Below are 26,824 nucleotides of genomic sequence, written 5' to 3' on the forward strand. Positions count from 1 at the left end.
TTGTGAAGTATGCTTGATTTTTGGATTATATCTGCCATACTGTGTCTTTTGAATGGTTTGGAGAACTTCTCTTTGGCAGTCTTCATGCATTAAGAAAACTCAGCATAGCTAAGAAGCTTTTCACAAGATGGCTTGCTTCACTTGTAAAGAATGTGAAAAGAAACCATGGCTGAACCTCATGCTCAGTGGAAATTTTGAGGTATGGACCACAGAGCAGATTGAGGAACTTTTCTCGCTAGCATGGTGACAATGTGACATCACATAGCCACATTCTGAAGTGAGAAAAATAGTGCCTTAGAAAATGTTCTGGTTAATTGCAAAATGTTTTGAATCTTCCTGTGCCAGTCTGCTTCCTGAGAGATGTGCCCAGAGTGGTTCTTTTTATATAGGGAATTGATCACAGCCTGGATTCTTCACAGAATGAAATATTGAGCCATATTTATGCAGAGAAATTTTATGCCAGTCAGTAAGTGTTAAGAGACTTCCTAACTCAGCAGTATTTTCTGGTTAGTTGTTTTTGAGTTTTTTTTTGCAGGGATGGACTATAAGTTGTTTTAATCATGATAAGAGTATTGTTAATATAAACTCTTGCATGCTTTCTAAGGTAGACTACCCAAGGCATTTTCTATGCAGCATACAAAAGAATAACTAAGGCAAGTGAAATTAGGGAGTACAGGAAATAAAATAGTAAGTTACAGCAAACTTTGAAAAAAAGGACCTAACACATTGAAAATGATTAACTGAAAGCTGAACTAGGTTTCAAGGTTTTTTTTTTTTTTTTTTTTTTTTTTTGCGTGTGTGTGTGTGTTTTAATATCAAAAATGCAGATATTTCATCCCAGCTTCCATCACAAACTGGATTTAAAAGCGTTATTCATCTTCATTTTATGACCCTGTGATGAGAAATTTTCCTTGACCTTGTTTCAACACTTGATCCTCTTCCCTGCTAAAAATCTCTGTGTTATTTTGAAGCCTAAAAGTTCCAGCCATTGAGTCTTGCTATATCTATATGTCTACTGGAATGGAGACTTTTTATACGGATCCTTGTAAATGGAAATCTGACATGACCACCCCTTAACTTTTCCTTTGATGAGTTAAAAAGAACAAGTTCCTTGAATTTTCGTGTACAAAACATGATTCCCCATCATTCTCGTGGTTATTCTCTGAACACTTTCCAGTTTTCAACATTCTGCTTGAAGCTTAGATATTAAACTGAGCAAGATATGACTGTAACTCCACTGCCAAAACTGAGTGCATAGCTACTTAGCTTTCCCCCTTCCTAAATACTGGACCTATTTTGTTCTCTGGGCCCCAGCATTATGCTGGGAATCAAAGTCTATTGGATATCCACTGTGAAACTCAATTATAATCAAGTTGTAACAGTTATAAAAAAATAAGTTGGTATTGTCAGGACATACATTCTTTGCTTCTTAAATTATGCCTTTGCCTTGACAATATAGAAATATGTACTGTCTTTCACATGTACTATTTCATACTTCACCATGCAATCCATTTCACTTTTTATTATTCAGCATAACTTCAGAATTTGTGCTTATTCTCAAACTTTATCAGTAATGATTTTGTTCTATTCCAGGACATTGATAAAACATATACTGTGTGAAAAAGGAGCAAGAATTTAAGAATCCTAACTAAAACAGCAATTCACGATTTTCAGTAGCTGAAGTACCTGTTTACCTCATTGGGATTTACAGATCATAGGAGAACCTTTCTGAGAAGAATACCTTTCTAATTTCCCACAGAGAACATCAGTATGTAAAGTTGGAATTCAACACCTAGTGATTAATGCTGGCTTTTACTAAAGAAATTAGACATGGAAAAAAAGAAAAAATGTAAATTTACTATGCAGTTCTCTTTTGGAAATTTTTAATATCCTCATAGTATTTTTCACACAAGAAGAAGAAGACATAGTCTTGTATGAGTATACATATGTAATGTCTCAAGAATCTGGGGGATGAAATACAATGAAATTTTGACTGAGTTGTACGTGCTGTAAGAAGAAATTATTCTGGTAACAAAGCAGATTAATTTGTATGCATCGTGAAGTCTGTTGTCATAAGTAAAACGAGGATGTTGAGGTTTTAGCATGGTTTGCGGGGGCACAACAGGGTTATATCTGTTTCTAAGATAGTACTTAGCTACAATGTGCCGGTGTGGTTAGCACAAAGCATGTAGACTGCAGAGACACAACATTATTTGCCTGAAGTGATAAGCCTACTGGGTTCTATTTTGAATTTGTATATCATGTATAAATGCTTTGATCTGCTGTGCTAGTCTACCAACTTTTCTTTCAATATTTGACTGTCTGAAATCAACTAAAATGAACCTGCCATTATTGACACCAAGAAGTTTTAAAAATCTGACAAAATGTTTATAATTTTAATCATCACAGAAAAAAGAATTTATTTTACACGTTGGTCTGCTAGATATTGTCTAACTATAACTATGCCAGCTTCTCTTTTTTGCATGCTGGTATTCCTTTTTTGGTACATAATTGTTTTATAGCTCAAGCAGGCCATTTAAAATCCTTGTTAGGAACATCAGAAAATGTTGTGTAAGTGCTATACTGTGTCAAGCAGACTTCACTAAAAAGTTACAAAGATACATTAAAAATGTAAAAATATTCTGTGCAGAGAGCGCTTCTCAACAAAGGTTTGTGGTTCTCTATGAGCTAGCTGACTTCAATGGGACTACTTGTATTCTTAGAGAGCATCATATGTTTGAGTGCTTTGCTGAATCAAACCAGAGAAAGGAAGCTTTAAATGTTTTGTGTGATTGTTACCAGGGTACTGCCAAAATGCAGAAAAAAATACCCCAGAATGACGGAGCAGTGTTCAGGTATGAGTAGGCAGGCGTCTTGGAAGTATTTACTTATTAATTATGTTTCTAATCTAGTAATACATTATAGAGCGCACAAGGTTTGCTAAAAGCTTGGGCAGTTGTCAGATTTCAAATTAGAAGTTATACTGAGTTTGGATAATCACAAATACATTCTTGCCATGTCCAGTCTTCCAACAACTTGAAACCGTAGATCAGAAGAATGGGTATCATTGAAAGCCAAGGAGATATTAGACATTTCAGTGTTGAATTCCAGAGGAATTAATTAGAAACAAAAGGTATTCTAAGATTTATATGAAAAAGTTTTGTGAAAATACACAGTTCCCAATATTTTATTTCTAGTCATCATTAGCCACAAGAGAATGAAAAGGTTGAATAAAACTGCAAGGAAACACAAATTTCCTATTAACAAGCACATTTCTATGAAAGCTACTCCAGAACAACCTCCAGGAGAGCCAAAAAGAGTCACATTGGATGTAGAAAAACAAAGAACAACTTCAGTAGTAAATAAGGAGAATATCATCAAGACTGCTTAATCTGCCAAAGAATGTAGCAGCTGATAGGTGTCTTCAAGTGCCATAGACATTTTTAGACAAGCACCTATCATACATGAAGACCTGCAATTTGTGGCTGTTGTATGGAGTGTCCCTTAGTACACTATGCTGATTCAAAAATGAATTATGACCGATTACTGAAAACAATTATGTGGAACCCCAATATAAATTACAGTGACTAGCAAACTTATGTGCAGAATTAGCAGTGGAACCACAAATGGTATAGCCCCTGCTTTGCTGCTTCTGCAACAAGATAGGAGGAGAGGTTATGGGGCCAGGGGGGAGGAGGCAGCAGCCTATGCCACCCAGCCCCTTGGGCTACATGTGGTGCTGCACCACACAAAGAGTCTGTGGAGTTTTAGTGGGTGGCAACAAAGCTGGGCTGTGATGGAAAGTTAGGAAAAAAAGGGTTGGATAACAAAGATTCATCATCTCTGCTATTAACAAGCACTACTTTTTCATGTATATCATGTTGTTTTGGTAGTTTACACTGATCTTATACTGACCATGTTTTCATTTACTTATTTTATTAGCTATGAACTGCATCATTTTTCAAAAAAATAATTAATTTAGAACAAAATTAATCAATATCTTATAAACATTAACAAAATTTGACCAGATATCTTAACTTGTTTACAAAACTTTGATGTATTCTATTCTTCTACCACCTATTAATGAACACAAACAGCTCTATTCAAGTTCAGAAACCAGCTTTTTTTTTATTCAGAAATTCCATCAGGATGTTTAAAATGAACTAATAATATTCTTTCCCAGGTTTTGTGTGTGTTTTTAAATTATTATTATTATTATTATTTCTTTAAAGTAACAAATAAACGTAAAATTACTACAAAATTTGTTTCTTTCAATGTTAAATGAATAAATCTTTCCTGTGGAAGGGAGGAGTGGAGATCTAGCACCCATTTCTTACATGCATAACAAAATATATGTTTTCATGAACCACAATTTTTCATGCATCGATATCTTTACATGTTGTGGTTTTCTCACCAATTGACTGTGCTTGTTCAGCTCTCTGGAGAAAGATTTTAATATCCTATGAAAAAGAAAATGAAAAGTTAAAAAGAGGTCATTTCACATAGCAGCTTGATCATCTTAAAACTTGTAATAATAAAGTCCGTCTTTCCATCGTGTGAGCTTTCTGACTAGTCACTACAAGTGTGTGATGAAAAATTAACTTCAACGGTGATACATTACTATAAATTGCACTTTTTCTAGGTTACATAAGATGTTTCCCAAAAGGGCACTTAAAACAGCACTGTCATTCAGCTTTAGCACTATATTGAGCACACTGATGAAAACATAACAATATAGTGGCAATTGCAGAAAGAACGTTATTCATAGCAAATTCTAGAAGAGTTACTGATGTCCCATTCTTATCACTGAGATGGTGTTTTCATGTTATCCACACAATCTCATTGCTTTCCATGGTTTTATGAAACTATGGTGTATTAAAACACAGTTCTCAAAGTAAGCAGAAACCTTAAGCGTCTCCTTAACTGTATCATTTAAGTCATTAAAATTCTTGTTTAAAGTTGTTGTTTAAACCAGCAAATATCATTCAGAGCACACAGAGACAAAATTTTCAGTAGTTTCTTTTCTTGTGTGTTCACATTTCAGACTGAACTTAAACAACACATCAAGGAAATAAAAGAAAATAAGTAACTGCAATAGTTGGAATAACACATGCCCCCTTTTAGACATTATAGAGCTGCAGGTTTTTTTTGCAGTTCTGCATCTTTTATAACACAAACTGTGTTATAAAAATACTGTTTATTTTTTATAACACAAAATAAGCGAATATTCAGAATTTTTAAGAAAGAAATGAGTTTAGATTCAAATACATGCTCCAGTATGCATTTGGTGCCTATTTTGAAGATAGAGCCTTTTTTTCAAAAGCATAAACTGCTTGTATGGAATAATGCCTCACATTACTTGCAATGTATGAGCAGCATTTCAGTGAATACAGAACTTGGTTAAAAGATTAATTTTACCAGTCCTTAGTTTTAGAAGGCAGTGCTAACAGTTACCCTGACTCTAAGAAATACTTCAGTTTAAGGAGGCCTACTTCAGTACATTGAGTGAGAAATGAAGTTTCAATTCCGGTTCGACAAAAGTAAATGTTAGCAAATGGAACCTTCAGCAAGCTCATTATCAGTACTTATCACTACCACACAAAGCAGATGAGGATCTCAGTAAACTGTAGTGCTTCTGGCACGATAGAATGTGAATTATGAGTGTTTTAAATTTAAGTACGTGTTCTTGTAAAAAATAAGTTTGAGAAAGCTACTGCTCATCATCACGGAGCAAATGAGATATACAGTCTCTTCCAATACTGTCATTGTGTTCTTGCGTGTGGGAAGTGGAAATTTTATGCTCTAGCAATGCCACAGAAATATATGTTAAATATCAGTCTAAAACTAAGAATGATATGATCAAAAATTATAACTGGATGAAAAAGAGAGTGATAGAACAGCACTTAAGAATGTGTTAAGCATATGAAAGAAGGTTTCCGCAGGACAGATTTAATTTATGTAGCTACCAGTTTTACAAAGGAAAGCAAAACTAAATAACCTCAAAACATGGGTGAAATAGTCCCCCACAGATTTAGTATGTCTGTATTTAAAGAAGCAGACATAATATTTCTGTTATATTAACAATATTTTTATCATTTTTAATGTAAGGAACATGCTATTTTTCTTGTATATTTGCACTTCTTGTGCTGTTTTTATTGTTTTATGTTATTTTTTTAATGGGATATACATGATCAAGAGAAACATACGTCTCTCATGTAGACCAGGTATTTAAACACTGAGTTTAATTTTCCTTCTCTTGCACACTGGGACATTTAAAACACCACATGAAAAAGTCTTCTCAAGTTTCATAAGTATTACAGCTACTGCCTACAAGTAGACAGTGATTCAGCAATGCTCTTTCCTCCAAAGCATTAAATGTTGTCTATGAACTATATGGTCTGCCTCTTAAACCTTACTGAATAGAATCTTCATGAACTCTTCCTGAGAGAGAATGCATTTTTACTATGCTAAATGACATGTGGAGTTCTGAATGCTTGTTCAGTTCTGCAGTATTAAATGGCTTCTGTGAGTATAAGCAGTTTTTGTAATATTTGCTCAACTTACTAATAAATGTTTTGATAGATATGTTTACTATACATTATTAGAAATCCTAACCCAGTGGAACTTCAATTTAAATGAATATCGGGGTAATGATACTGAAATGATTAACTAAATCAACAACAATAACAGCCATAATAATATGATAATTACTTTACAAGGAACAAGCCTGATGCATGGACCTATATTGAAAGTATTCAAAAAATAGATATATCAAAATACAATATAATCAAAATACCAACCTTCAAAATTATTATTTATTTTTTTTTTAAAGGAATTAAGTAGTGGCAACCATACTATTCAGGATTTGAAAGCAGGACAAAAAGTGTAACATAACATTATCAAATGCATAATAGTTTTAACTGAATGGTAATTATTAAGGTACCTTGTTGTCCTCATTAAATGTAAGAATGCAGTTCACTCAAAATAATAGATTAATGAATGTATTAAGAATTGTAGAAGTAAAATACAATGCAGACTATTTAAATTTATCACAATCAAAGCACAGAGTTACTAAAATGCATTATTGTCCTGGGTAATTTTATCTGTGATAGTATCAGGATAGAAGTAGGACAAGTTTTGTAACATGAAATAATAACAGCCCTGAAAATGACCTTAATTTTTATTTTGAGACCAACCCATAGAGTAGAAAAAGCAAATTTGCTTGTTTTTTTCCAACTGGAAAAATATTCTCTGTTACTACTGAATGTATTTAAAATGATATCATTCAGAATGTAATGAAGTGTCTACATAAACATATAGGATTGGTCTGGCTATACCTAATAAATAAATTTCATCTGATAAGTGGAAAAAAGAATGTTGATTATGGAAAACCACTTGCAAGTTCTAGTCAGGACGAGAAAGACTTCAAATCAGGATGAAAAAGACCAAATGATAAAGTAATAGAATTTCCAAGTTTATTCACTTATTGGCATTTGTACTGTGGCTAACAGAAAGGTTGACATAATGCAGGTTGTTGCCAGACTACTGGTGTATGAACTGAAAAAACAAACTCCCTTCAGAAGACATCCATATACCTCACCAGCAGATAATATTCTTTATCAGAGATACTACTGGTTAGAACTGAATAGGCTGTCAAGAGACCAAAGGAATACGGTGCCCCAACATAGATTTTACAAATTGTAAGCTAAATATTTCATTTATGGTTTTCAGCCAAACATTTCATTTTCCACTGTTTATGACTGCAGCAGTAGAAACATTTTAACCTTAAAAACCACACCCTACCTTGCTATATTTATCTTGTAAAAGATCTCAAAATAACAGCACTGTGGTTGGATTTCATTTTTATAGAGATTTTTATAGTCTCTGGAGAATTTCTGAACAAATAATTGATGCTAAAAATATTGTTTACTTATTTTGGAATTGTTTCTTTAGGAAGAAAAAAGTTTACCTGTTCACCAAATATACTTCTATGAATTGTCAGAGGAAGGTCATTCCTGAACGGCATAGATTTCTGACTCGTTCTACATAAAACAATGGCCACTGGTTCTCTATGCATGTTTGCTGGTGAATATAATTTGTTTTAAAGTTGAATAAGAACTTGTAGTCTTAGCTCTTCCCTGCTTAAACAGAATTTGAAAGTAAGACTGCAATGCTGATTTCATGCATAAAACAGCAGTCGATATTTACCTGTGCAGTCATGGAATATCATCCTGTCATTCTAAGTACAGAATATGCATTTTAAATGTATACTACAAACTACTCTTCAAGTTGTATAAAATACTTTCTTCTTAAAGTGGTACTGGAAATTTTGATTAAGAATAAACATTCTGCTCTTGATATTCAGCTATTAGTTTGTGAGAAAAGGTTTTCAAAAACAGTACCCTTCCTTGTAAATAGTAGAATATATACATATGGCATTACTCTTTTCACACCATAGTTAAGTGTTACTTTTAGTTGCATCACACTTGCTCTTCATGGGGAACTCGCAGTACGTTGAGTGTGTGTAAAGAATACTTCTTGAGATAGATCATATATACAACAAAGAGCTCGTTTAAGAAATGTTGTGGTCTACAAGAAACTCAGTGAAATTGGAAAAAAATGTTCAAATTAGGAAATGCAGTACATGATTAAATAAAAAGGATCAGGCAAGATGGCATAGGGAAGGCGAGGGAGGAATAACTTTTCATTCCATGGTGTCTGTCCTCCCAAATTTGCTGAGACATACATTGCATGGGGCTTTGAGCAACCTGGTCTAGTGGATGGTAACCTTACCCATGGCACAGCAGTTGGAAGTAGATAATCTTTAAGGTCCCTTCCAACTCAAACCATTCTGTGATTATATGATTTTATGATTAAAGTAGCCAGGATAGATATGATTGATAGTTATAATATTTAATTGAGTGGTCTTTGTTTTATGTTCTCCTTTTGTATCTTTTCCTACTATAACAAATAAATTTTCACCCTAAACTTCAACAGAGTAAATAGATTCTTTTATTCTTATATCTTGTCTTTTACTAATAAGGAGTATGAGCGATATGATAAATACTGTGCACTTCACTCCTTACAGGGAAAAGCACTGCCACCTGTGACAAGGCAGTAGAAAACTTGGAGGCAGCCATAGGCCAGCTAGACAGGTATAAAAAATTGGTCAGAAAGCACTGCACTCTTTGATGGATGCTTTCATTGACAATGAAAAAACTGATCTAATCTACAATCTTCTATGATGTGTATTTCATCTACACTTCAAATTGACGGTATCTAAATCAAAAACATTTCTGGGATAATGCAAATTTCGATATGCATACTTACAAAGTTTGTGGTCCCTGAAAGCAATACTTACAATAAGCTTGTACTCTTGATACCTGTTGATCAAGTCTTGAATGAAAGGATGCTTCAAAAGGAATTCAACTGGAATAGGTGTCAGATCTTCAGCATCTAATTCTTTGTATATTTTTATGAAATGCTTTAAGAAAAAATAATAACTGTTCAAGTTGTTGAGTAAGTGTTTAAAAAAACAGGGGAAAGACTACAGCAGGTATTTGTGTAACATAATGTAAGGTACAAAACCTCCTTTGAATCACCAGACTACCTTATCATATCTGCCTTCCTTCTCTGAGCTACTAAATCTATGATTATCTTCATCTGTACACGCTCCATCATGAAACACTTTGAGTAGAGTTGCCAGTGAAATTTTTCCTTCACCTGTGTAATTCAAGACTTCACTTTCATCTTCTATTAAAGGTCCCTCATTTGTCACTACACCGATGTAAGGAAAAGCCTAAGAAAATAAAGCATGGGTGTAAAACTTAGTCAATAGGTCATCTGTTTCATGTAAGTATTTGTTAAGGATCAATGGATTATACTTTTAAACTTCAGTTCTTACAAAAAAAAAAAAAAAGTCATCAACCTATACAAAATTATCCACCAAACTATGAGATGAAGGAATGGGTCCTGACAGTCCAGAAATATCTATGATGTTGACAACAGTAAAAACTGAATAATCATCTTTTTCCAGGAACCTGGCCAATGTTCCTCTGAGAAATTAATATTTTTCAGAACAACAAAGCATAATAATACTTAATAGTTACAATTTACAATACACTACCAAGAACTTTTTATTTACATGAGTAAGCTTAGTAATTCATAGAATCATAGAATCATCTAGGTTGGAAAAGAACTTCAAGATCATCAAGTCCAACCATAATCCTGACCTACCAAGTCCCATCACTAAACAATGTCCTTCAGTGCAACATCCACATATCTCTTAAATGCCTCAATGGATGGTGGAGGTTGGACTTCCCTGAGCAGCCCACTTCTAATGCTTAACAATTCTTTCCACAATGAAATTTTTCCCAATGTCCAAAGTAAACCTCCCTAGTGCAACTTGAAGCTGTTTCCTTGTGTCCTCGTCACCTGAGAGAATAACACCCTCCTCACTGCAAACTCCTTTCAGAAAGTTGCGGAGAGCATTGAAGTCTCCCTCAGCCTTCTCTTCTTCAGAATAAACAACCCCAATTCCTTCAGCTGGTCCTCATAAGTCTTGTTTACTAGTCCCTTCACCAGCTTCATTGCTTTTCTTTGCACATGCTCGAGCAACTCAATATCCTTCTTGTAGTGAGGGCCCAAAACTGAACACAGTATTCACAGTGCAGTCTCACCAGTGTCAAATACAAGGGGAAAATCTCTCCCTGAGTGATTTGCACCAGAAAGTAATAAATCAAATCAAATACAGTAGATCATAGTTTGGAGAAATTTGCTTCCCACAAATTCTGGATGTTCACATGAAAAAAGCAGCATGAATTTTCTAGTCCAATACAAAGAGTCACCGTATGAAATTCATTTTGTTTAAGAGTTAAATAGGCTCACCAGCTCTCCACAGAAAAAAAGTGAGAAAGGCTTTATGCAGAAAAATCAGGTGTTTGGTATATTGTTTGTTATAAACAAGCGACAAGATATCTTTGTGATGACACTACAGATGACCAAAGAGAAAAACAAAGAACAACAACAACAAAAACCACTCCAGAGATTTGTCATCACAAAGATGAGAAAGGACCTCATGAAGCTGAACAACACTTTGTCTAGATTAGCCTACTCTGTAGGATAACCATTAACAACAATAGGAAAGTTCATTTAATTCAACATACCATTTTCCTCTTTATTAGGAAGGACACACTGCTGAGATTCAGACATGTTTGTGGTACATGCCTTGTGCATTAATACATTCCTTTTTCAGTACAGGAGGAGCAGGTCACTGATCCACTGATTTTTTTTTTTTTTTAAACACTCCGCAGTGGAGAATATAAAAATATCAGCTCTTAGATACAGCACGCTGTATCATTTACGTTTATGTAAATAAACGTTTACTGTACCATTTACGTTTAGCTAAAAGATCTACACGACAAACAACGAAATAATTGAGACCTAAAAGCTAAGCATTTGAAGATAGTACAAGCAACAAAAATCTCTAGAACGTGTTTGCCTGATCTTCTCTCATTAATATAATTAAATTTTCAGAACTATTTCTTTAGGAAGCTTCCAGTCAAGAGTCATTACAATACCAGCAAAAAATGAAAAACAAGAAACAGAGAAGAGATGAATGAAATTAGGTGTCTTTGTATAAGTGTCTGTTTATAAGCTCAGAATAAGCTGGATAGCTCTTTATATTCTACTGATGAATATTCCACTGATAATATTTATTGGATTTCCAGTATCTATAATGAGAATTTGGAGATTTAGATCACATGTAAGCAACCACAGGTAGACAACAGTTTAGGTTCATAATTTGGAGCCGAATACTACTTTGGATGTCTTCAGGGACCTAAGCCTTTCTATCTGATGGCTCAATTAAAGATGACACAATACCAACTCATAATTTACATTTTGCCCCCTTGTGGTTGTTGAATATCCTGCATGAAATGCTGGCCCTACTGAAGCCTATGGTTAAACTCACATTCACTTCAGAGAAGCAGGATTTTATTAATTCTCCCTCTCTCTCGGTATTCAATGGGACTGGTAAGGGTATGCATACAGAAGACAAGGTATAAGAAAAGAAAAGAAAAAAGATTAAAATTATGTTCTATCAGCCCTGTGATACCTACTTAGAAGAGACAACTATAAAGCCACATAGAATCTACATATGCAAGCAGTTCATTTAGAATCTAATTCTTAGATGTTTCTAGATTTCTAAGGGACTCTCCAAGATGAATTAGGCAAATACACTGTCCGTATAATACATTGAGAGATATGCATCATAGCACGTATAAATCTTGCCCCTCAGAGATAAATTTTTAATTCTAGATTGGAGGGAAATGTTTTCCTCCACCTGTGACTCATAGCCTTCACGAAGCCTTTCACATTTAGGTGATAATGCACATGCAGTTACAGAAGTCCCAATCAAAAGAACAAAACCAAACAAAAAGCGCTGAGGAGAACAGGTTGCGTTGTTTTATATCCAATGACCAGAGAGCTAGAACTTTCCTCTGGAATATGGGGTACTAAGTTCAGATCTGCTGTATCTAAGTGGGAGCACAGTCTTCTCCTTTCTGTGCTCTCCTTTTTTTTCTTTTTTTTTTTTTTTTTTAATGAAAGGTGAAAAGGTAATTGGTATATTCAGACTCTCACACTGACACTTTAAAAACTTCTGTTACTTCCCTCTCCAGTCAATTGGAAATAATTCTTCACTCACTTCACATGTTCCCTTTCCAAAACTGTGTTGTGCAAAGCAAAAGCAGACAGAGGGGAGTACAATAATATATGTCATAAGTGATGAAAAGTAATTATGAATATGTATGAAATAACACTGTGTGGTAAAATAATGTCCTTTCTCTACTGTTTCTGGAGAGTATAGCAGTATTTTAAGTACTAGAAAAATGCCAGAGTCACTGTAGTTGTGACAGCATATGAAACATTTTATTATCTAGAAGAGCAAGCTCTTTCCAACGTGTATACTGATATATGTCGTATTTTTCAAAAAGTGACTTATACTTCAGCAACATGCAATTAATGTATTTAGTGCATTTACTAATGGCAGTTAGGAGTCTTTAAAAAAAATGGGAAATTAATAACATACTTCAGAAACACTAACATCATTCAAAAGCTGAGCTTTATGTGATGTGACCATACATTCATCATGTATTAAAAAAACTCATACTCTAAAAAAATTTTTTTTAATTATTTCACATTAAATAGTTAGTATTAAGCCTTCTGATTTACAGGCAAACTATAAAACAATAACAAAGGTGTATATACTTTTAAATATCTCAAAGAAACATAGTGTGAAAGAAAGTAAAGAGCAGCAACAAAGCAGGTTTTATATCATGAGATGACAATATCACAAACTACATCATAGTCCTACTCATGTGGACTGGTAGCCGGACTAAGACTAGGTCAGAGAATGTCCTCAGTTTTTACCCCCCCAACTGTACTGGGAGTAGTTACCAGGAAATATCTTAAAATTTTGTTATTATTTAACAAGCAACATTTTAGACTTTTGGAAGAATACTTCTGAGTATTAGTACCAAAATTACTGGGACTGTTTGCAGAGTTCCCATGAAGTCAGTGGGACTGTTTGTGAGGGCTGGATCTACTCAGTATATGGATATGTCCAGAAATCGAGCTAACCTATAATTTAGCAAGCATCACTACTATTCTCTAATATTTTACTTAAATATTTTACCCCACATACAAGAGAAGATTCTTCTTTTCTATGAATATATGTTCCAGCAGCAATGCTAAGTGCTCGGTAGACACCTTCAACAGGATCAGAATGAGCAGCAAAATAAAGTAGCATCTCAGTATAGTTGAATAGAGCAGGATCTTGTCTGGTGTCAGCAAATAAGCTGAAGAAAAACTACAAAAGGACAAAAATATTTACATTAATTTCTACTAATGAATGTTGATAAAATACAAATCAAAAGCTATACAGAAGAGGATGACAAAGTAATGACAGCTGAAAAGTGATACTATCCTTAAAAATGTGTTGAGGTTGTGTAAATTGAGATAAATAGTTGTGTCTGAGTCATTCAAGGAAACAGAAACTGTACTATTTTATTTTTTCAGAGTGAGGATTTTAGCAGAAAAGAAGAAATTCACCAAATGTGATATAATTATAGGTAGGCCTAAACCTTTTTCCTGTATTCAGATTACACCTGCATCTCCCTCTTCCACAGTGATGTCCATGAGCTTAGATGCAGGGATCATTTGCCTCTCATTCTTTACAAAGTTGTTCACTGTATAGCAAAATTTATGTGGTTCAACATAGTTGAACATGATTCAACAGAGAACAGAAATAATTAAGTTTTTCTGAGAAGACTATGATTTAGAATACTAAAGGACAATTCATAGATTCCTGTCCCTGATTTCCACATTATTTCTAACTTTGAGGTTTTTATACATGGAAGCCATATTCTGAAGTACCACCTGACCTTAAAATCCACTGAAACATTGCAGCAATTATGGAAGAAGAGACCTAAGAAACTTCAGAATGAGAACTCTTGTGTTAGAATAGTAAGTGGTCTCTTCAAAATATCTATGTTTTCAAAGTTACCTTTATGAGATGTCCTAGCCTATCAAAAGGCAAAGGTTCTGTGCAACCTTTTGTACTGTTTAGATCTTCATTTCCAGTAAACCATAAGCCAACCTGAGAAAGAAAAAAAAGTCGTTTATTTTCACACCTTAAAAAAAGTGGTCTTTATGCTCTGTAACTGTTGAACAGACTAGTTACTGGGAGCTTGATTCAGGGATTTAATCAAGCTGAATTTGTTATTAATATATTTGTTATTAATATACAATGACATCAGTTTAATTAACTGTTTGGACTTTGTAACAGATACTTTAGGAATTATTGAAAATTGAACAGCGAAGTCACACTATGCTCTTGAAAAAGGTGAAAATTAACTATGTAGTTCTAAACTTAAACTGCTCAAGAAGCAGAATATGATGCAGAATTTCTGTGTGTGTTCCTGTTAGGGTATCCTCTGCTACCCTGTTGCTTTTGTCTTAACTACTCTTTTGGAAACAATTGTCCAAACCCTTCAGTGCAACCAGGGAAAGAATCATAGCTGTTCCCACACATGCCTACTTCCAGCAACAAATAAGTGTCCTGTAATGATTAAAGAGCTACATCTACTCCAGCATGCTAAACCTGCCCACATTTATATAGGCCTCTTCTGAAAAAAAGGATCTTCAACTGAGAGTTACCTGTGTGTTTATAAACCTTCTAGTCCTTTTCAGTCCTTAACCAACTGCACAAGACTGTAGTTTTAGAGTCAGTAGTCTCAGGGAAGTTTGGAAGAACTAACAGGGGTAGGTCAATAAACAAATGAATGTACACACTTGCATGTTTACCTTGAGCTGACTGAATGGGAGCCATTTCTGATCCTGAAGTGCGTAAATGTTTTGATCAGTTAGTATTACTTTATAATTAGGATCCTATGTTTAAAATGTTAATTCGCAGCCTTGAATGTCTTAAATCTGTTTATTTGTATACTCTCAAATTTCAGTAAAAATTACCATAATAGACAAATGGATGCAGCATGTAGACCTGCAAATTTTGTGGGTTTTCTTGCTTTGCAGAATTTTACTTCTTTTTTTTTTTTTTTTTACCAGTCTTTGGTGGGATGTGGTTCTGCAGCAAGTTTTCAATTAATCAGAGAAGTTCTGAAACAGGCAGGTTTCTGGAATAACACAGCCTTTATTTAATTTTGGAATAAATCTAATGTTAGACATTTTTAAAACAAACTACATTAAAGGTTCTATGAAATTTGTTTAAAACATTTCGGAAATTATTTTAGTATCACCAAATCCAAACTGACAGAGCTATGAAATATTTGTGTGTACATTCATACACATACACACACACACATATATACACATATATATTGGCTAGTGCACATTAAAAGACTGAACCAGCAGTCATCCTAAGATTAAAAATCCAAAGTAAAACTGAAAATTTATAGAAGTAGGTCAAATATGTTAAAAGGAAAAAAAAAAAAAGTATTCTTAATACTTTTTTACAAAACTTGCTTCTTTAAAAACAGTTCTAAACCTTGCAAAGTTTTAAATAGAACTTTTTTTTAAACAAAAGAATGGATCAAATAATTGTTTAATTTCCTATATATTCAAGGTCTGAAAAACAATCTTCATTTGCAAAAAAAATCCTTATTGGAAAAATTCTCAAAATATTTAATTAAATTGGAGCTGGTGAGACCAAATTAAAATATTTGTTTTTGTTTGGGGCAATTTTTTTGTGTTATGGGACTTATACAGTGTCAATCAATAGTAGTGTCAGCTAATTGTAGTTCAAATGCTCACAGAATAGTTTCTTTAGGACAGGAAGGATTTTCTTTTTAAATTATTTTATGGCTTAAATAGGAAACAGAATTAAAATGTAAGATTAATTAGGCTGATTTTTGTAATTAATATATATGGATAAGATAAATATTTGGCCCTCAATTTTCTGAAGACAATTTTCACTAGAAAGCACCCTCAAATAGCAAAGCATTTAAAATTCAGGCTGATTTTTCTAAGTTTGAATAAACCTGACAATACATCATTCAATTCAAAGAGATTAACAAATGAATATTACTCAAAGAGAAAAGAATTATAACCTGCATATAGCGTTCCTGTGTAACTAAGCCTGATCCACCTACATCAATAGACTTGAAGATATGGAGAGTTTTGAGAAGTTGTGTCAGAGATGGCACTGGCCAAGGCTGTGCTGCTGCTAAAAGGAATCTGCGCCAGTCAATCAGTTCTGAGTTCACTGTGAATGCAGATGTCAGATTTTGCAACTATAAAAAGAAAATAAATATTGTCAAATATGTATGCATAAACATATACTTTCTATATATTATGCATACTTAGTTCTTTTTCCTATTTAGGATGGACAAGATTATCCATTGAGATTTGTATATGTCAAAGATACATCAAAGATGTATAAAGGATTCAGAGTTCTTTCTACTTCCTCCTTGTCTGCACAGTGTAGTTACACTGACACATTTATGAAATTTACAGCTTATAGTGACTTTACAGTAACTCCAATGGAAGCACAAGCATAGTTCCACTTAGTAAATAAGAGGCTTTATACAGTAAAAACACTGATATTTTCTCACTGCCCTCAAGTGCTTATGCCTCATGTCCTCATGAGAAGCATCTGTGGTTCACCCCAAACTCTTGGAGCACTGCCACTCTCCTACCTCTTTCCCCTGTACAGTGAGCATCTGAGTTTTGAGGGAGAGCAAGAGCCTTACAAATTAGTTTCAAGACTCTGATTTCTTTCAGAATGTATGGCTAACTCTGTATCTGTCATGGATGGAAATTATATGTACTTCACTCGTAACAGAGAAGAAGCAATGTATTTTATTGATATAATGTAGTGATCTAACAAAGCTTAATCATAAATAAGACAAAAATAAGATTTGAGACAGTGAGGTACACTTGGATATTTACTGTATAGAGGGCAGGGTCAAACAAATGGTCAAGAGACCCTGACAGTCACGAGGTTCAGAGTGGACCCCCTTGCTTTCTAAACTCCTGCTCAGAGAGGTGCCTAGGTGTGGCTGGATCCAAACTTAGTCCCACAGTTGGTCAATGATTTATGTCCAAAGAATTATATGTGCACAACCAATCTAAGATGTAATCTTAGCAAAGCTTACAAAGTTTAGCAAGCTATCAGCCACTTACTATCTGCTGCAGATAAGGAATCTCTCAACAGTAAGGAATCTCTCAGCCTTGAGAGGCAGACCTTGTGAGGCATCCCTACTCAAGGGGACATCCTGGCCTGCAGCCCACTGCCATGCAGGAGAGATCAAAGGGCTCTTGGCTCACTCTTTATAGGGTGAGATAGAATCATAGAATCATTAATGTTGGAAAAGACCTTCATGATCATCTGGTCTAACCATCACCCTACCACCAATAGACACCCACTAAACCATGTCCCTAAGCATTATGTCCAACCTTTCCTTGAACACCGCCAGGGATGATGACTCCACCACTTCCCTGGGCAACCCGTTCCAATGCCTGACTACTGTTTCTGAGAAGAAACATCTCCTAATTTCCAGTCTAAACCTCTCCTGGCACAACTTGATGCCATTCCCTCTAGTCCTATCTCTAGTTATCTGTGAGAAGAGGCCGACCCCCTGCTCCTTACACCTTCCTTTCAGGCAGTTGTAGAGAGCAATAAGGTCTTCCCTGAGCCTTCTCTTCTCCAGACTGAACAACCCCGGTTCCCTCAGACTCTCCTCGTAGGACTTTGGTTCAGACCCTTCACCAGCTTTGTAACCCTTCTCTGGACATGCTCCAGACCCTTGATGTCTTTCCTGTAGTGAGGGGTCCAAAACTGAACACAGTACTTGACGTGCAGCCTCACCAGAGCTGAGTACAGGGGGATGATCACCTCCCCGGTCTTGCTGGCTATACTATTCCTGATACAAGCTATTTACACTATTCCTGATACAGGATGATTGACTAACAGTCATATCTGTATACTATAGATGTTGTGTAACTATAGATGTTAGTTTCTTCCAAATTTGGCTTGAGACAGACATTGACCAGCACTGATGGTCAGGTGAGCACATTGCTCAGCTAGCCTCTTGGCTGTTGTATTGTTAACTGTCCCTCATGAATCCACTGTGACCAGATGGCACCCATCATGACTGCTGCTGGTGGTTATCTTCTTAAGCAGGGTTATGGAAAATAAAGCTGGGAAGGCTGTGGGGAGTTGGAGGTACACCATCATATTATCACTAAATAAAACAGGCCAGAGACCATTGTTTGTCACTGAGGCTAACTGGCATGTGCAGTTGGTAAACATCTAAATAAATACTCCCGCTTCCTAAATAGGGGGTTATACTTAAGCTGCCTATGAGATAATAGTCCTTAGTGTGTGCTAGTGGGGAACTGAACTGACAATTTAGTAGCATGAGTACAAAATTTAGTAAGTGCTTGGGCCTGTACCTTGGCCCTATTTTGCTTACTCTTTCAGGTATTCACCACATGGGTTTTCTTTGTTCCAGAAGTGTTTTCAGTTATCAAAAACAATTAATAGAAAAGCTGCTTTGCAGCTTGCCATGTATTCTTTTACAGCTGAAGATGCAGTATGTGGATAGCAGGGTGAGGTCCTGATCACAAACAGGGAAATATATGTAAGATCTCCTGATAGAGCATTGTGAAGGACGTAACGAATCTGGCACAGTTCATTTCTGCACTATTGGTGTGGTGAGAACTTACTATGTTCCTCTATACTATGTTCTTCTCCAAATACTGATTTCCTTGTCAAGTGTCTGGTTGGTTTCAGACTGGATTTACAGACGGAAGAAATGTATTTAGAGGGCTTAGGGCCTTAGGCAACACAGAGTGAATCAATTCAATAATGTTGTAGATGCCATCTGTCCTAAAACTGGCAAGTATAGCACTGCTTACTTTAATTTCAAAACTTATTTGAAATTACATTAAGTCACAAACTGTAAAGATGAAATGGTGACTTCAGTTCAGAATAGCTTCTGCAGAATAAACTTACACTTTAGGTCATGCTTCATTCATTTCCTTTAGCATGGCAATTCTTGCTTTCACAATAAATTTAAAAGTCTCATTTTAAAGTCATGCTATTAAGGAAACTCTTTTAAAGGAAATCCTCTTCTTAAAATAAAAATAGTACTTATAAGCACTAAGAGCTCTTAAAGAATAAAGAACATGGGATACATGCACATGTGCTCCATTACCAAACTGAATATTTGACTCATACTTTTCCCCATATAATTAATTTCCTGTGCTAAGATTAGATTTTTTACATACTGATGACAGCTGTGACTAGTTTTCACTAAACTCAGTGGAAATCCATCACTCAGCAACTTTAAAATGGTTTACTCATGCAATTCATCTGTGTGAAGAATATTTGAATAAAGCTGCTTCCATCATGTGTGGTCCAAATAAAATCTTAATGTGAATTACTCTTAATGTGAATTAAGAGTAATTAATAGTAATTAAGTAATTAATTAGTAATTAATTACTTAAGTACTTAAGTAATTAATTACTTAAGTACTTAAGTAATTAATTACTTAATTAGTAATTAATTAAGAGTAATTAATATCTTAATGTGAATAACTCCCAGAAATGATTATCAAAATATACTAAAAATAGCATACACTAGGTATTTTTGTCCCATACATTTTACCAACAGCATCTCAAACTAATCAATGGATTTTGTGATGAAAGATTTGGAAAGACTAAATTTTTTCATGTTTCTAAATCTGAAAATCATGGGTAAATAAGATTAAAGTCATACAGCTCCAGATTTTATTCTCCTATCTCATAACAAAGAACAAAAGCAGTCTTAATTTAACATCTGGAAGTGAATTTTCCACGTTTTCTAAGGAACTGATGTAATTTGAAATTTGTAAATAAATATAGTGCTAACATAAGCATTTAATTCCTAGCACGGTGGTTTCTTTGGCTTCTTCTCTACTGAAAGGGAACAATTTTAAGGAAAAACTGATAATGCCCTGTAATAGTTATTCTCTTGACTTTGTCATAGGAAGGACAATGCTTCATCTTCTACACAAAGCAATATCTCAGGGAAAAAAAATAGTTGTTAACTTACATCTGGAAGTGTTAAGTTCATCCATGCATCAGGAAGGTAATTTGTTCCAAGGTTCAAATTAATCAGGTCAATAAAAATGTCAATAAATACTTTCTTATATATAAAACCTAATGAAATAAAATAAAAATCAATAAAAAATATATTTAAATAGACTTCTTTTGTTAAAGGGAATCCATTTTTTTATATTAATGGCCATATGGGAAAATATTTGCTTTGCTATTCTGTAGTATTCATATTGGCTTTATCTTTGAAGCCAAGCATAATACATTCTCATTTAAAATAAATAATGTGGGGTCTGTTTAATAGCAAAATGTCAAATATTCCAATAAACTACAACTATTTTGATATTTGTCTTGATCTCCACTGTGATCACTAATCTATCCTCCCAGTTTACACTGACAGTTAATAAGCATTTTAAAAATACCAATCACAATCACATACATATTTTGTATATTGAATACCTACCAACCTTTTCTTTCACTGTGCTCTATTTTAGTTAATCATAAATCCATCTCTACCCTTGGTAAACGTGCGCTAGAGAATAGGATGGTAAACACAGAATATTCTCTGTTAAAATTTGAAATGAAATTTAATTGCTTTAAAAGTTTTGTAGGATCAGCTTTTGGGAGTTAGAGATAAATAGCTCTGTCAATTTTAATTTAAAGCAATCAAAAGATAAATTAGTGCATGCATATATGACATGGATGTATAGATAACAAAACTTAATTTTGTAAAATAGGGATAGATTTGCTTATAAGCAAACAGTAACTTTGAATTTCATGTACATTATTAAAACACAGAATGAAGTATACTGAAATACAATAGATAAATATGAGTCTGTCCATTCGGAAACAGACTTTCTTTGCTCAGTGAGGATTCACTGTAAAATCTCTGCAGTAAAGATAAAAAAAATGTAAAGAAAGTTTCAAATGAAATTTTAAGAGACAAGACTGATTTGGTCAGGCTATGATCACTTCTGCAAGGTCAAGACAGTAAGTTTTCAGATTATAAAGCAAACACAAACAATGAAAAACAAGAAGGAAAAAAAGTCTCATTGTTTTTTCCTTACTGCAGCCAAACTTTTGTCCCTTTTGAAAGGAGCCGTTATGTATGTTCTACAGCTAAAAGCTTTTGTCTTTGAGGTCCCTTCCAATCCAAATCATTCTATGATCTCTGAAGTGAAACAGGGAAGTGAAAATTCTTAAGTTTATGAAAAAGATTTAAGTGGTAGAAATAAAAAGAATGTGTTCGAATATTAATTTCATAGTGTGAGCATTCAAAGTCCAGTTGCCAATTTGATTTAGTAGGTCTGCACTCTCTGCTGTTTGCCTCCAATCCTGAATCAGGAGTTAAGCCCTCAGCACTTCTTAATACAGCAGGAAAAACCCCATACATATATAAGCTTGGAGAGAAAACGAAAAATAGATTTGGGAAGCTTAAAGTCTGTTGGGACAAGAAGAAGGAAGAAATATCTGGACTTGAAGCCATATGTTCTACCATAAATTTCAGCATGAAAGCAAAAGCTAAAAAAAATATTGTCAAACAGATAAGCATGCTAACAGTGATAACATCACCTCCTGAACGTTTTTGACTTACGTGTTTTGAGAAAGAACACATTTTTAAAGTCCTGTGAGCTAGGCTGTTTACTGAAAGACAGTGAATTGTTGATTTAATCACTTTAAGGTGATCAGAAACTTGTATGAGTACTTCAAACCACAAGAATCAGATAATTTCCATATGGCACAATAAAGCCTACATCACAAAAATATCATTACTGGGAGACTCCATAGAAGATTAAGTAGTAGTTACCTCTATTCTAGGAAACTATTTATTGGTTCATGGGGAGAAAAGGCTATGGTCCACAAAGGAGGCAGCAAAAAGTTTATATGAAAATAACAGGAAAAGTTTTTACATCTTACTTGCAGTCCCAAGATATCCATTGCTTTACTATGTGAAGTCCAGCTATCATCATTTTTATTTCATATTTTACTAATTGTTTCCATTTTCACATCTGATCCCTTCTACTCTGGAAATTTGCAAACTTCTTCTTCTCACTGTATCTTATGGCTTAAACTGTTGAATTCCTACTATGATTTCCCTATGTAACAATTAAAAATGCAGCTCCTGGATTTCCTATGTGCTTCTGGCTCTGCATACAATTCCAAAAAGATATAAATATCCTCATGTCACTTTCTGTGAGACTATTTGACTTCAGAAACATACCAAAAAACTATTTGAGGGGCAAGGAAATTAAAGTACTTGAATCAAGAGATAATTCCTGAAATGGGATTAAAGGATTGGAGACTAAACCATTAATGACTATTTATAGAAATCTGATTGGATCGTAGAACATACTAGAAAATAGTTTATAGGTAAATTTGACCTTAGCTGATGTAAGCTAAGACAAACCAATAAATTGTAGTGGGATTAAGTTTAAGCACTCTCAGGTGGTCTGCAGCATCTACCCATTTTTCTTTCTCTGTGGTAGAGCTAAGGAAGCTCTTCTCTCTTTTATTCAGAGTTAAGCTACTCTCTATCTGCTAATTATATAATTGATGATGTGCTGTAGGATAATTTCTTAAACTACCTCCTCATGAAATCTCTGATGTGGGACAATTCTGAAATATTTTTAAAATGGTATAATAGTTCAAAAACTTCAAATGTAGCACAACCTAATTCCCCCTCGTCACATACCTAGGTGGAACAAGGGAGGTTCAGAGGAAGAGACGAAATCCCTCATATGCATATAAAGAGATACCAAATAACTGCCTTCAATGTATTTTTTGATACTTAGTCTAGAATCAATGTATTTGTTTTTATATTATAGAGCATGGAACTATTTTTAAATGTCAGATTAATCAGTTTTCTTCAGGGGTTGCCAATGCCACAGAACTGCTCAACAGTCATGGTGAGATGCTGAGTGGGCAGCCACACAGATGGTGCTGAGAAAAGAAGACTGGTGCTCCCAAATGGGGCTCTGCAAGTGGTAGGAAGAAATAGTGTCCTCTGGGATAGAATGAGAAAACACTTCCCAGGATCTTCTTTGTCCATCTAACAAGAATGGTTTCAAAACACATGGGCTCTTTACAAAATCCTTTCATTCAGTAAGTCCAAATTAAAAAAAAAAAAAAAAGAAAGAAAAAGAAAGAAAGAAAAAATGTATTTCTCGAGTGACATAAATGACTGAATAGAAAATAAATGTATTAAAAGTGTAGATACTGTCTTAACTAGAAGGGATAACAATCATTTTGGAAAAAGAATCAGAATTCAAAGAGTTTTTGAAAAAGTGGAGAGATGGTCAAGACCAGTAAGTAAATTTCACTGAAAACAAATCAAAGTGCTTTGAGGAAAGAGTCTGCAAAAATTATTGTGTTTATTACATTGCAGATAAAACCAATGTGGAAAAGATTTCAAGCACTTTGAAGAATGGAATTAGAATTCAAAATGAACTTTACAAATTGGAGGTATAGACTGGGATAAAAAGAACACTATCCAATACAAATAAATGTTAAGTGCTACACCGTGCTGAAATAATGCACTGCATAAATGTCACAGGCAGAATCTTACTGCCAAAGTACCAGTTCCGTAGAAAAGGCTCTAGGGATCATAGTTGATTACAATATTGCCAGAAAGTACATGTGAAGACACTGGAAACAAACTTTGTATTCTTTTTGTTTTTTAGGTTTTCTGCTGGCATACAATCTTGGAATTTGAAGATCTAGAAGGGTGCGTGGAAACTGAAGAGCACTCAGAAGAAAGCAGCGAGAATAACTACCAAGTTAGAAAACATGAGAAAAAATATTGAAGCACTTCTGTTAATTTCATCTACAAAAGGAACATTATAAGTAAACAGGAGTAGTTTTTCAGTTAAAATCAAGTATTACAAAGAAGCTAGTGATAAAGTCCTCTCCAGTTAAAACTGAGAAGTATGAGAGGAAATCAAATTTCTTTTCTGCAAAAATATTTCAGATATTAGTAAAAATATAGAGTGAACTATTTTAAAAGCTTATCAAAACAGAAACATGAGCAAATACTGACTACAGACTGGGTGACTTGGTCTTATTTCATTGCAGGATTTTTAATATTCCTTTCCAAGTACTTTTTATGATACCAAGATTTCACTAAAAAATGAGATGCTGCCCTGGCACCATGGAAGTGACTTCAAATAAATAGATTTAGATAGATAGATTCAAAATATAGTTTTATTTGTTATGGTGTTTTTGTTTGCCTTTTTTTTTTTTCTTTTTTTTTTGTCTTCTGCTCTTGGACATTCTGGGTACACATTTCCAAAAATTTTTTAACTTCATCATTGCTAGAACTTCCCCACTTGAAACTTCAAGGGGAAAACCATGGTATTATGAGACTTATGAGAAAATCTTTATAATTAGTTATGCCATATATCTAAGAAAGTACCCTCTATAATATCTATCTTCTTGCTTATTAGGTAAAATATAGCTACACATTTCTGTTATCTGAGAAATCACAAATGCACATACTTCAATGATGCATCTTTTATAATATACCATATAATGCACAGTACTGATTTCTTGCTCTGATCGCTACAACTTAGCTCTGTTTGTGTGGATTATCATACCTTAATGAGCTATGCATTCAAAATGTACTCTATTTCTGTTGTAGGCAAATATTTAGACCTATAAGTAGCATGAATATTTATGCAAAATACTCAGAATGACTATATAAATAACATACCTTCTGCAATTACTAGAAATGTCTAATATTGAAAGTAGAATGTTGAATCTCAACTTAGAAAAGGGTTGATTTAAAGGTGAATGACCTCAAATTTGTTTCTCCCGAATTATTTCTAGTTCATCACTGTTTGAAAAGTCTTCGATGATTTCACTTTAGCTTTCTCAAAATATATTCTTTTGGTATTCTTTTCCTTGACTGGAATTTAGCAAGCAGGAAGTTGCATTTAAAACATGTGGGTAGTGGCAAATTATGAAATTTGAAACTTCTCTGAACAATTCTCATTCTCAAGTCGTAGGATAAAAATCAACATATAACATTCTTATCGTAGCCTTCACTGAAACATTTTTACAGGAAAAAGAAGCAGTTTAAGCTGTGAAGTATATTGGTCATATCCTGGCTATAATGTTATCTATTATGGGAAGACTGATTTATGCAATAAATAAACAGCAATGGAATATGGATCTGTTTTGCCTCTGCAGGAATCTTCTGAAGGACAAGTCTGACAAACATTATCCACAAGAGATTAAAAAGTAGCAACACATACAGAGAGAAGGCATGACACAAAATTCATAGGCCACAGAGGCCAAGCAATCATTAGACAGTAATAATACACCAATTTCCCATACATTTATCAAAACAAAAACAGGGTTTTCAGAATCAATAAAACTTCTTGAACCATTAAAGAACAAGATGACAGTTAACTCCAGTGGATATAAATGTGTCAATGGCTCAGATTAAATGCAACAATCAGATAGTAACCAGTCATCCCTCTGTCCAGGTGTCACAACAGCCACAATGTACTCCACATTTTTTGTTCATTCTTTTCAGCTTTGTAGGAATCAAGTAATGAATGTCAAATATGATGTTGATTCAGCAGTGAATACAGAAAGAAGAGCCACATTTTCAAATTGTAATGTTATGAAAAAATATAAATTTCACATTCATTCATCTTGCAAGATATGTTACTAAAGTGTCCATGTATGTTAAAAGAGTGACTGCGAAGTAAAAACTAAGAATTTTCATCTAATCACTTTCACAGTGACTCTCCACATCAAACTCAGAGGAGCAATCTGATCTTTCATTTGTCATCATATCACCTTCCTGTAGTCTTCTATTTCTCTGCCAACTACTATTCCACAAACGTATAGCTTTCTTGGGGTCAAACTTCTGGATATCTGGAGAGTTCATCTGAATTATCATGAGATCTGTCACACTTTCAGACACTAGTTTAGAGTGCAGATGCATCATGGTGAATTTCATTTGACTGAAGCCTCGCTCTGTCTCAGCTGAACTTGCTGGCAGAGTTAGGATCAAATCTACCAATGTCAGGATGTTGGGATACTTCTTTGAATAATCTGAGTTCACCAAATCCCATGTCAAGGTCTGGATGTTCTGAAATCTAAAAAACATAGTAAAAAGTATAATTATACCTATTCCTAAATATATTTCCATAATTTTTTAAAATAAATCAATAAACACAAGCAAATGCAGTATTTT

General features: G+C 34.2%; 2 protein-coding genes across 4 annotated transcripts in view; both read right to left on the reverse strand.

Annotated features, from left to right (window-relative positions):
- Positions 1–3,119: 3,119 nt before the first annotated feature.
- Positions 3,120–26,216, reverse strand: LOC310890070 (sperm flagellar protein 2-like). Of its 2 annotated transcripts, XM_083818563.1 has the most exons (8): positions 26,087–26,216; positions 20,618–20,724; positions 16,629–16,811; positions 14,567–14,659; positions 13,706–13,870; positions 9,611–9,799; positions 9,362–9,484; positions 3,120–4,460 (listed from the first exon to the last, which is right to left on the reverse strand). In XM_083818563.1, exons 1-8 carry the CDS (start codon positions 26,091–26,093, stop codon positions 4,377–4,379), a joined length of 951 nt encoding a protein of 316 aa, XP_083674689.1. In that variant the 5' UTR covers positions 26,094–26,216; the 3' UTR covers positions 3,120–4,376. The 2 variants fall into 2 exon arrangements, with proteins under 2 accessions (XP_083674689.1, XP_083674690.1); XM_083818564.1 differs by lacking the exon at positions 16,629–16,811.
- SPEF2 (sperm flagellar 2) overlaps positions 23,900–26,824 on the reverse strand; it is a 69,486-nt gene continuing 66,561 nt past the window's right edge. For both annotated transcript variants that reach the window (XM_083818520.1, XM_083818519.1), the window contains exon 33: positions 23,900–26,726. In XM_083818520.1, coding sequence (XP_083674646.1) covers positions 26,351–26,726 — 376 coding nt within the window. In that variant the 3' untranslated portion in view covers positions 23,900–26,350. The remainder of the gene's footprint in view (positions 26,727–26,824) is intronic.

Source organism: Anser anser (assembly GCF_964211835.1).
Source record: "Anser anser genome assembly, chromosome: Z".
Lineage (NCBI taxonomy): Eukaryota > Metazoa > Chordata > Aves > Anseriformes > Anatidae > Anser > Anser anser.